The sequence below is a fragment of the Crotalus tigris genome, unplaced genomic scaffold (genome assembly GCF_016545835.1).
Source record: "Crotalus tigris isolate CLP2741 ecotype Arizona unplaced genomic scaffold, ASM1654583v1 scf7180000017638.2057652, whole genome shotgun sequence".
In the NCBI taxonomy this organism is placed as follows: domain Eukaryota; kingdom Metazoa; phylum Chordata; class Lepidosauria; order Squamata; family Viperidae; genus Crotalus; species Crotalus tigris.
The window spans coordinates 1,742,172-1,755,034 of NW_024096531.1; the positions used below are offsets into that span (position 1 = coordinate 1,742,172).

General features: G+C 38.4%; 1 protein-coding gene across 3 annotated transcripts in view; it reads right to left on the reverse strand.

Moving 5' to 3' along the window:
- Positions 1 to 12,863, reverse strand: part of JADE2 (jade family PHD finger 2) — a 227,688-nt gene that overhangs the window by 35,840 nt on the left and 178,985 nt on the right. For all 3 annotated transcript variants that reach the window (XM_039334885.1, XM_039334884.1, XM_039334883.1), the window contains exon 9: positions 9,212 to 9,673. In XM_039334885.1, the coding sequence (XP_039190819.1) occupies positions 9,212 to 9,673 (462 nt within the window). The remainder of the gene's footprint in view (positions 1 to 9,211; positions 9,674 to 12,863) is intronic.

The following is a 12,863-nucleotide window of genomic DNA, read 5'->3' on the forward strand; positions in this document are numbered from 1 at the left end:
ACCAATAAAGGGATCTTTGTTTCATGCACTTTTTCCCCCCTACCAGGCAGGTATACAACCAACAACCATTCTATTGAAATAAACCCCAGTCATCGAAAGGTCACTTCTGCCATGATTCCTTCAGGAGAGCTGTTGTTTTGCCATTGACCAATGACCCAGTTACAATAAATTTCTCCCAGAGAAAAGCTCCATTCAGCATATATACTGTATGCAGTGGGAATGTCAAGCAGTAAAAAAAATGGTTAGCTATCTTTTATTGACAGCATAGCCATTCTGGAGAGAGCAAAGCTAGACACAGATCAAGAGACCAACAAGAGCTGTTCAAGTGTCAAATTACTTGACATATTATCATGCGGAGGACACTACAGGAGCCCGAGAGCATAACCTCTGACCCCCAACATTCAAGTTGAAGAGCTCTTGATTTCTACCATTTGCTTCTTCAAATCCAGTATCAGGAAAGATAGATTACTATGAATCCAAGCTAGCTTCAATAGTCTCCTTGTCACATGCTGACAGAAAGATGGTGAAGGAAATAAAGTTTTAGCAGACATCTAAATTGGCTCCATCCTTTTTTGATCTCATTGGTTCATTCTATACTAACAGGCTGAATTTTGCTTCCATTGAGCAATGGAATTCCATCTGTAATGCCACTAGAGTCATAATCTGAAATGATATTGAACGCCTGTTATTAAAATGAAGTTTTATTCATGCGGTTGTAAATAACATTTGAAAGTATTTATGCCAATTTAATGCTGCATTCTTTCAAGTACTATAAATAGGTTTTATGATTGGTTTTATGTTTTTTTTTATATGTTGCAAGCTGCATTGAGCAATCCATTTCAAGGAAGGGAAAAAAGTGGGATGTACATTTTATTACTAAAATAAAAGTAACATTAAAAAAAAGACAGTAAAATACTCTCTTTGCTTTGTTTATTGAACTTTTCTGCCCTTGAGGAAGTTAGCAGTTATGCATGTCAACCTGCAAACAAGCACATCACATGAAGGTTTAGTACAACAAGGCTTTATAGCAGCGGTTCTCAACTTGTGGGTCGCGACCCCATTTGGGGTCGAACAACCATTTCATGGGGTCGCCAAACAATGCAATCCGCCATTTTTTTCTCAGCCGGCGCATGGGGCGCTGCCATGCATGTACACCGCGCAGGGGGCGGTGCATGGGGCCGGCCTGCACATGTGCACCGTGCAGGGCGGCCTCCACATGCGTGCCACACATGCGCGCCGTGCAGGGGGCGCCGCACAGGGGGCGCCGCCACGCATGCGCGCCGCGCAGGGGGCACTGTGCAGGGGGCGCCACCACGCATGCGCGCCGCCTCCTTATGACCGGGGTCGCCGGTATAAAAAGGTTGAGAACCACTGCTTTATAGGATGGGAGAGACTTTATTTTTTTTTACCGGTACTTCTAATATGGTTACTTAGCTCAATCCACAGAAAACTCTCACAGTTGCCCAGAGACTGCTACATACTCATTTGTTTGCAGAACAGCAGAAAGTATGATCAATGTTGCATTATGATAAAGCAATCAAGAAATGCAATACTTCTCAATCTGGTGTCTTCCAAATATGTTAACCCACAATTTCCCCCACTGGTTATGGTAGATGGAAATTATGGGAATTATAACTTCAATGTAAGTGAAGTATGCCAGGCTGAGATTAATGGAGTAAGGAATTGGCAGAAGCCCAATTCCAGATGTTTATGCTGCCTCCTGAACAACTGACACCTTAAAATAATTTTAAAAGTCCTCTTTATTGTTTTAAAACTCATGCTGTATTATATTTAATTAAAAAAATATAAGGGAAAAAAAGAAAGTATAATGATTATGGAAGCAATTTATACAGACACATTAAGGCATTTTCATAACTGTTCTCACTTTGTCACCCAACAACAATCCTTTTAGCCATTCGTATGCTGCTCTATGATCTACGATGATGACAGATTTAGTTGCCTTTTTAAAAAAGTAAGAGTTTACAAATTATTTTATTGATGATACATCTATCATCAATATGAATCCCTCTTGCTTCATTGCAAAGTAATAACTGAACTGCTGGTTTCCTTCTGGAAAGCTGACCAAAAATAATAGAAATTTAATATAATACCCAATTATTGGGGTTCATCTTTCCTATAAATTAATGTGAATGAAGTTTTACACAGACAGTGGATTCCAGGAATCTGAATTGTAAATACCCAACTAAGTAAACAACAACAAGACATTTGTCATTAAGATAGGAGGAGAACCCTGCATTCAGTTTTTCTTTCTAACTGTCTTGGGATGCAGTGAGATATTTGGATGGCTATGTCTGGAAGGTATTTTTTTGAAATGTAAGGGATAATAGGATTAAAGAAACAAGACAAAGGATGTTTGTAAAATGGTCCTGTTTGTTAATTTGGTTTTGGCTTTGTTTAAACATATTTCCTTGTAAAACATATTATGTGAATTAATGCAAAGGCTGTCAGTTTACAAATAACACCAATCAAAAGGGAATGGAAAATATGACTATAATAGGCTTAACGCATTCTCATTAGCCATCCTGAAACAAATATGGGCAGTTCCATTTTAAAGGGAATGAAGTTTCCAAAACTGAATGTCAAGTACAAGTAAAATGTCTGTTCATGCGTAAAAAGATTTTATTAGATTAGTAATACGCATTTTGTGCATTTAGTGGTCAAAACAAATTGTTTTATTAGGATGTACTTGATGTTTTATTTATCATTTTGTAATCTCAGCAGTTATACAGGTATAATTCATAGCAGCTTTAATTGGATTTTTCTACTGACAAAGTATTTGTCTTGTGTTTAGTACAGAAAAACAGAAAACTAAAATCACTTTAATGTTTTGCCAACACATATCTTTTAGGTTGGCTTCCACTGTAAAACTATTTGAAGTGATTCAACTCCATATTTCTATTTAAGATGTGCTTCACGTTAGACATAACTTCTGGGAATTACATTAACAAATCCATATAGTTATTTAGGCAATCTTTTCAGAAGTGATTTGCCATTGCTTTCTTCCTCAGGCTGACAAAAAAACTTGGTTCAAAAATCATCCAGCTGTCTTTGTGTCAGATTTGTCTAGTCTTGGACTAGACCAGGGGTAGGCAACCTTGGCTCTTTTATGACTGGTTCAGGAATTCTGGGAGTTGAAGTCCACGAGTCATAAAAGAGCCAAGGTTGCCTACCCCTGTACTAGACCAAAGAGACTTTTACTGAATTAAATTCAGTAAAATTATAAAAAGGCACAGAGAATCAGATACTGAGTTTCTGATTACTACTACTACTACTACTACTACTACTACTACTGCTACTACTACTACTACTAATGATAAAGTTGGAAGGGACCTTGAAGGTCATCTAGTCCAATCCCCTTTCGGACAAATTTATTTATTTATTATTTATTTATTAATAAAATTTATATGCCGCCCAATCCCTAGGGACTCAGGGCGACGTACAAAATTAAAACAACAAGTATAACAATTAAAAGTGAATACATTCACACAGCATGTCCCAATCGAATCCCGCCCCCCCCCCCAGGGACATCAACCCCAGGCCTGCCGGAACAGGATAGTTTTAATAGCTTTCTTGAAGGCCGGCAAGGTGGGAGTAGTTCGAATCTCAGGGGGGGGGAAGTTGATTCCATTACGTCGGAGCCACCACAGAAAAGGCCCTTCCCCGAGGGCCCACCAGCCGACATTGTCTGGCTGACGGGACCTGAAGGAGGCCCAATCTGTGGGACCTCACCGGTCTCTAGGAACTATGCGGTAGTATGCGGTCTGTAAGTAACCTGATCCTAAGCCATGAAGGGCTTTAAAGGAGACAACCAACACCTTGAATTGCGTCCGGAGACCCACAGGAAGCCAGTGCAGCTCGCGGAGGATAGGTGACACGTGGTGCACTCCCATTCGCTCTCGCGGCTGCATTCTGAACCAACTGCAGCCTCCGAACGCTCTTTAAGGATAGCCCCATGTAGAGCGCATTACAGTAGTGAGGTGACAAGGGCATGAGTAACCGTGAGTAGAGCCTCCCGGTCCAAATAAGGCCGCAACTAGTGCACCAGGCGAACCTGGGCAAAGGTCACCCTGGCCACAGCCGATAGATGTTGTTCCAAATTTAGCTGTGAGTCCAGGAGGATACCCAAGTTGCGTGCCTGCATTGAGGGAGGTAAATTCTCCCCCCCAGGACTAATGATGGACCATCAGAATGACCCTTGGGGGGCAAGACCCAGAGCCACTCGGTCTTGTCAGGGTTGAGTCTTAAGAAGAGACTGGCTGTCCACTCTCTTCTTAAAAACTTCCAGTGTTGGAGCATTCACCGCTTCTGGAGGCAGGTTGTTCCACTGGTTAATTGTTCTGTCAGGAACTTTCTCCTTAGTTCTAGGTTGCTTCTCTCTTTGATCAGTTTCCATCCATTATGGAATTATGAGGATAAAAAGATAATTTTTATCTAATGAAGTTATTTTATTACTAATTATTTTGGGGGATCTTGGGAGCTTTTGGGCTGCCTTGGGACCAGAATGATTTCTGTTATCCTCTTTAAAAGTTTAACGTTTGTGATGCCTTCGGTGCTAAAATGCTTCACTGAAACATTTTACTCTTCTTGTGGGAACTCTGTCTCTTTGAGCTGCTAAAGATGGCAAGCTATTGAGAGCCAAGATTCCAGGGACTATCATATGTTCGAGGACAACAGTGAAGTGATTAAGATAATGGACTGGCATTGGGTAAATTCAGCTTCTAGCCGATCTTCAGCCATGGGCACTCATTGGATGCCTTTAAATCAAAGTCATTCATTCTGAGTCCAACCTAATTCACAGTATTGCAGCCATGAGAAAAAAAGGACGAAAGTGCAATCTATCCTGCTTTGAAGTTCTCTTACAAAGGGTCAAATAGAAATAAAATAACATGTATCTATATATGATTAAATTAAGAGGCAATGGTGGTGAGTTAACTGGGAATGCAGCAAGGGAATTCTAGCCATCATATTAAAATGCTGAGAATAATATTCTCAGGAATAATATTAGGAATATAGTCTTTCAGGGCATTTATTGGAAAATCTCAAGCCATATTTATATTTTGCAAACTTCTGACATTTCTCTCAATTGTAGTTATCTATAATTGCAGATAGAGACCCAGTATGGTGTATTGGTTAAGGCATCAGGGTAAATACCAGGAAACCGTGAGTTCCAGTCCTGCCTCAGGCACAAAGCCAGTTGGGTGACTTTAGGCCGGTCAGTTTCTCGCAGCCCTAGGAAGGAGGTTATGGCAAACCACTTCAGAAAAACTACAGGGACTTACAGGAAACAGTGTTAAAAGCAGTTAGAAGAATCCTCCATGGAAGATTCTGTGAGAGAGATGAGTTACTTGATGAGAATCAACAGAGAATAAAAGTACTTTTGGAATCTGGGTAGCACTATAGCAGAAACAGAGGTGTGGTCAGTATGCATTTAAGTTTGCATGTAAAGGAGTATTGTATCTGAGGCTTGGAAGTTTGATTTGCAAAATGTTCATCTAATTTCAGCCCAGAAATCAGCTGTCATGTTATTAATACACTCCCAAAAAAATCACTACAGTGGTAATTATTATTCATGGCATTTTTTGGTTTTATACTGCTCTATTTCAATACACAGAAAATGTTATTTTAGTGCCACAATGAAAATCAATCTTCTCCAGTTTGGCTTTCTCCAAACAGTCAAGTTGACTGGAGATGCTGGGAATGACAGTTCAATTTACCCAGAGAATACTGTACTGGAAAAATCTAAATAGGACAGTAGAAAAGAACTCTGGCAGAGAATCCTCAGATCCTCGGAGTTGGGGGACACTGTATCGTGTCTGTCAAATGATCTGAGACTTTCCTGTCAAGTCTAATTCTGTACGCTATATATCCATCTAGTAACATTAACTGAAAGATATTGCTGCTATTGCACATACATGTACACACAAGATCTTATTTTGGGCTTCAAAAAAATATCCAACATATAAAGTATAATATGCAATTTGTATTTGAGATATTCTTTTACCTTTCTTTGGTTATGAGGTTTAAATAGCTTCTCAGAACAAACAACTGCTGAGTCCTGGGTGCCTCTCTGAGCTTGATTGTTTGTTTGCAGATATTTCATTACCCAATTAGGTAGAATCTTCAGTGTGAGTGAATGTGGGGTTTTCTCCCTACTTATGTGCGGTAGCCTGCCCTGTCTATTTCTAATCAAGAAATTACCAAGGATAAAATCCCTATCAAAGCTTGCTTGCTTGCATATATGTATAGATGATTCTGTTTTAATGGAAGGATTATTACTTTCAAATCTAAGTTAACCATAATAATCTAGGAAGGGTTGATTTAACAGGACAGGAGAAACAGCTGTTGCAGAAGTACTAATAAAATTACAAATTAGAAGAACAGATGAGATCAATGCAATCTTAACACTTGTTTTTGTGTCTGAAAAAAAAAAGTTTTTATTTAAAAAGATTATTTTTTTCCCCTCTCTGACTACGTACAGCCATTTCCTGTGACCTTTTCTTTTTATTTTGGATTTTAGAAACAATGGGTTTTTGTAAAAATGAGACTTGCAAAGTGTCATGTGGACTCCATGGCCACACAAATATTTGGTGCAGAGTGCTGCTTTCTATAAAAAGACAGGTTGTTCATTACATATAAATAAACTCATCGTGTTAAGAGATGGAATAAAAATAAATAATGAAAACATTGTTTTTATTTGTGCTCTGACTCTTCATTTCACTGTACTTGGAGCATATCAACCACAGCTCTGCTGTTCAACTTGACCCAACTACTGCAGCCATACACACCTGAAATATTCACTACTAGGGCTTGTCCTGCATATATTTATTCCCACACATTATTATCTTCCTCTTGCTTCCTATCTCAGACCCTTTTTTTTTTAAAAAAAAAGCTTGTTTGTACTTGTTTTCGGAGATTTTCTTCCCTTTTTGCTTTTTCAGCTCCTGTGCTGATAACATAATGCCAGTTCCATCTCCTCAGCTTCGCAGAGCTACGACAAGTTATACCAATTTTTTTAAATTTCAGATGTGCGTAGCTAATAAAAAACGCAATTTATAAGAATTCATAGTATTTATAGCATGGCACTTTGAAAAGCAAAATTTTAAGAAAACTCTTTGTAGGCATCAACCCTAGCAGCACTATATATAACAAGGGGGGGGGGAAGCAATTTTCCCATGGTAATTGGTTACTGTGTGTCTGCACTAATATCAACTATCCTTTCAAAAAGACAATGTTGCCATATTTCCTGGTCCTATTTATAAACTCATCTCTACACTGAGAATTAATCACCAAATAAGAAAAGCAGCAGAGAATAGCTTTACAGTATCTAGAAGAGACTTCATTCCAGAAATAACCACATTAGTGGTTCTCGACCTTTTCTTCACCACAGACTCCCTTTAAATACCTTTTGTGGCCACGGGCCATGGCCACGGACCACCAAGACTTAACTCAAGATTTAAATCATAACATTTCTTCAAGCCTTCACAGACCCCATGACTACACTGCGGCCTCCCCCAGGGATCTGCTGAGAATCATTGCATTACATTATAAAATATTGTATCATATTGTGTTGTATTCTTATCGTATTGTGTCATGTTTTATCACATTGTATCATATCTCAGTAGGGAGGTGCACAGTGCTTTGAATTTGAAGCTGAAAAAGTGATTTGGAAGAGGTGTGGGCATGGACGCCGAAGCTATTAGTGTTGCATCTTTTCTTGGGGTTAGAATATGCAGTAATTGTGTGAACCAAAGAAAGGCTGGCGAAATCTAGGCACTCTGAAGCAAACTGTCAGATTCAGGATTGCAGACATAGATAAAATGTGTAGTCAGGAATTTGCACTAGGCTTTGTTTTCTGCTTCTATCTTACAATAAGTCTAAGCTATGGCATGGTGGGGTTACTTTCCATTATACTTCATCTTCTATTCGAAGAATATAGTTTTTTCTTGTGATCACCCTTGTGATCTGTAATAATAATTTGAAACCTCTCAGGTCTCTTCAGGAAGGTTCTTCAACTGTAGCAATGGTCTATCTGGAACATTTCATTTACTGTTGTCTTCTTTCTTCACAACCTGCAAGCTGCTATAGTATGTCATTGGGGGCAACTCTGTAATTATGTTCTTCTATAATGAATGTATACAAATTACAATTTAAAAAATTACATTTTATTATTTTTCTAATGTTTTCTTTTGTTTTTAATCTCCTGTAAGATTGATTTTTCAAGGGGGGGGGAGATTGGGACAAGAAGGGCTGCATTCTTTAGTTGCCATACTTACATATTACACACCCAAGAAGTGGCAGTATAGAAATTATTTCAATTTTTGCATTTTGATTTTTAAACACCGAAAAGGCACAGAATATGGCATTTCTATCTTTTACACATACCAGAGTTAGGAGATAGGTGACAAATAAAGTGCTCTATGTAAGAAGGTGTTGGATAAAGGAACAAGCAAGTTGCTACCTAAAGCAGGAAGTAGATCCAAGGATATGAAGACTGAAACACTGGAGGTACCAAACTATCCTATGGCAGAGATGGTATGGTACCTCCAGTCCTTCATCCTTGGCTGCTGTCTTGGTATAGTTATATCGTATCATACAATACAATACAGTACAATAAAATAACCAGAGGATGTAATCCACATAACTTTTGTCTTCTAATCAAACCAGGGAATATGCATTATTAGGCTGCACTAATAATTAACCTTTTTATCACACTTGAAAATAAAAGCAAAAATATACATTTAACCATAGGAAAAAAAATGAAATAGGGATAATTTTGTTTTGCATGCTTCTGAACCATTTATGGTTGCTTTGCACTGAATAATTAGGGTCACTTTCCTCCAAGCTAGAGAGAAAAGCTGATGTTCTTATCATTTCCTCACTAGATGGTAATGACATATTCAGCATTAATGTAGCAAACAAAAATACGAAACCCATGGATTATTTTTATTATTATATCAAAATGGAATAATTTACAACCAAAAGATAATGTATGTCTATCCAATGCAGGTTTAAATAACTTTAGAGAAAGCTGATTACACTAATCTCCCTCAAGTCTGGCAATCTATAGATGAATTGGGACCTTTGCACTGGAATTTGGGGAGTTGTAATCTTTTGTACATTTGGATGGTGCCAGAATGTGGAAAGCAGGATTATACAAACAAGAATTATCAATCCCAATAATTCTACTCACCCTTTCAAGATCCTGTCTAAGGTGTGTGAAGAGCTTCAAGCGACGGTACAATACATCCTGCTCTTGCTGAGCCAAATTATCCACTTCGTCTGTCTTGGGCATCAGCAGTGGCTTGTTATAATTGGCTTTTCTCTTCATCTTCCAGTATTGATAGACAAAATCAACTAGCCACTCAGTCAAATCAAGGTTCTCAGCCACTTCAGAAGGTTTCACAAGATCATAGAAGTCCTCTTCCAACTGCTGGAGCTTCTGTTTTCTCAGTGTTACCTTTTCCATGTCTAGTTTACCTTGATCTGCCTCCATCCGTGCCTCATCTGGTGGCTTGGTAGCACCAGTGCTGTGCTCAAGACAAAACGACTTGAACTTTACCTCATCATTTTCTGCTAACAGTGTCCGCATGTCCAAATTGTGCTCAAAGGCACATGTTACATGGAAGGCTGTGATGCAGGAAGGCATGGAACACTAGAATGGGAAAGGAAAAAGAACAAATGCTCGAATAGCTGCTTGGAACATTGTACATCAAATATTGTCAACTAGTAACATTTTTTGGAAGAAGATCTCAATATAAGCCCAAGAGAGAATTATCAACAGAAACAGGAGGAGGAGGAGGGGGGAAAGGAATGGAAAGTATTGTATTCTCATTACCTTTCACATTGGCATTTTCTTGAGGTGATGAAGAAATACCCCACACACATTTGCACAAACCTTTTAAGCACTGAGAAATATCCTGTTTCTATGCTGGATTGTTGCTCTCATTATGTTTACATCACAAAACTATTTCTCTTGGGATCTATTTGATTTGCTGAGACGTAATTAAATTATTCAATATAGACAAACTTCTATCCTGTTAAACTGATCCACTGTATGTATTTCAGTATGATCAGATAAAGTGTTCCTATTCTCTGATAGCCTTCTGTGATAACACACAAGCCATGATATTATGAAATATAATGTAAGATTCATTTAGGAAAAGGAGGATAACCATGCCCTGTGGGATAAGATGGAGCAAATATACCGATACACTGCTCCAGCTTTTAAAATGTGCACTGTGCTGCTAAGGAGATGCATACTTACTTCCCACTAAGAAGCCAATTTTCCTAAGTATCTATAATTCATTTTCTATCATCTATCACAGAGGTCCCCAACTTTTTGGGTATCAGGGACCAATTCCGTGGAGAAAGGTTTTTCCACGGACTGGAGATTGAGTGGTTTTGTGTGCTGCTTGCATCCCATGGATGGGGCTTTGCTTGTTTGTGTGGACCAGTTGCTGGCACGCCACAGATCGGTATTGGCCACGGACCGGGGTTGGAGACCCCTGGTCTATCACAAATATAAAAAATACACACAAGAAAATACATTCTTCCAAAGAAACAAGTTTAGCAAATAACGATAAAGCAATTTTATTTCCCTCCTCACTGTCACCTAGCTCTCTGTATAGCAGATTTTCAGAGGCTACGCAATAGAGTTTGATTAATTTCATTCATAGAACTTCAGCTAATTATCCCATATACAGGACAAGATGTCAGTCAAGACACAATACATGTTAAGGCTAGGTGAAACAGGGTCACTTTATTGGGTTCATAACATAGCAAAAGCAAGGGGCTCCACCTGGATGCCTCCCATTAAAGAATCAAGGTGGAAACTTGGATTGGCTTCTTATGTAGTCTTTCCATGCAACCTACAAACTGATACTGGTTCGTTTTGTGCAGCTATACCGAAGGGACTGATACATCCAAGGCTCAACTGAAGTAACATCACAGGCCGAATATAAATGTATTTATTTATCTGTATGGAGCAACATGATTTACCCTTATTCAAAAGATTCAAAACGGGAAATGAAATAAACAAATCTCAGAAAAAATGTACTACTTATAACAGCTATGTGGCAGAATGTTTTGGGGGAAAGGCCTGAGAAAAAGGAAGAGTTGAAAACATCAGAAGAAAAAGCTTTAAATGTGTCACATAGATAAAGCTAAGACACAAACAATTTCAGCATTGAAAGTAAACTTTTGTTACAAGAAATGATGCAAGTAGGTGTCTGAGCTAAGTCATAGGGCACAAGAACATTAGTACATGAAAGTAATGTAATCTGGAGATGTTCTGAAATGTAAGGCATTGGTATGTGATATTAATGGCAGAGAAATGAAATTTAAAAGGCTTTCCTTCCCGTTTTCCCTACTGAATCATCCTTTTGTCATGGTTCTGATAGATAAAACCCATCAAAAGAACTTCAAGGCAAGAATTCTTCCTCAAAGAACATTTTATTCAGGAAACAAAGTATCGGCACTACATAGTTGAACCCCAAACTAGATTCCCTTCCCCCAGATACAAAGTAACAGAATGCAAGTCCCACCCCCACAAAGCAGTTATAAATCACATCCTCCAATCAGCCAGGAGCGGGGCTCTCTTCCCAGCTCCTCAGCCTGCCAAAACATTATCAATTTGTGTCCTTGAGTTTCCCACGGAGCTGTATTGTTATTATGGCTAGCTGAGCTCAAGCGTTCAGCCCATCCCCCTTCAACTTCTAATTTCTAAACAGAAGAAAAAGCATGTTAAAAGCAAAGTAAAAATGGCTGCATTTCCATCAGTTGTCAGAGCACGAACATCCAATGTTACAGCGTTGACATCTTTTTTATTGGGATTTTGATGAACAAAAGAACAATACAGAAGTGTATATTTCTTAAGTACTAATATACTTGGCAGCTGGGAAAATGGGTCTTCTGTCATACAGCTAGTCCTCAACATATGATTGCAATGCGGCTGGCAGTAAAGCTGGTCGGTCACATGACAATTTTGTGATCTTTTTTGTGGTGATCATTAAGCGAGTCATTAAGTGAAGCAATGGTTTGCTATGGGTAGGGCTTTGTCAAAACATAAAGGTTTTGGCAAAACTGTAGTAAAACACAACCACGTAACTGTGGGACACTACGGATGTCCATAAATGGAGCTACGTTGCCCAAAATTAAGTCATGTGATCACAGAGAGGGTCCAACTGTTGGAATTTGAAATCTGGGTCGTAAGGCCTCTTCGGTTTTAACTTTGAACAGTCACTAAGCGGCCAGTTGTAAATCAAGGATTACCTATAGTTATTTGCCACTATTCTTTTTAATCTTTACACTATAGTATCTTGATTTTTGCTTGGCAGACAGGGTATAATTTTATGAAAAAAGTGTATGAAAATTTTTTCTTTCAGGAACTTGTAATATATCTGGAAGCACTTTTACTCATTTCTTCTATCTGATATGAGAGATACACACTACATGCATACATGTCTTTAATTATTATTAATTTAAAAATGGAAAAAATGACTTCAATTTCTTCTGGGCCACTATCTTTAAAACTAAATGTATTAATGGTTATTGCACTGAGAAAAGAGAATTTAAAAAGCATATATATATTATTGAATCTTAAAGTATTTTTATGAAAGTCTTCTGCTAGATCCTCCTTCCCCAGGTGACAAAACCTATGAACATAACAGGTTTATACTGTAATAGTATTGCCTCTTCCAAGCCTCCCACTCTTCATCAACTGTTTTTTAATGGATCAGAGTGTCATGTAATTATTCAAGCCGTAACCCTTATGAAATCAGTCTATTCTAGCTGTTAATGCCAGTTAAATGGCAGTAAGCACGTTTTTGAAGGGTTTATTACTG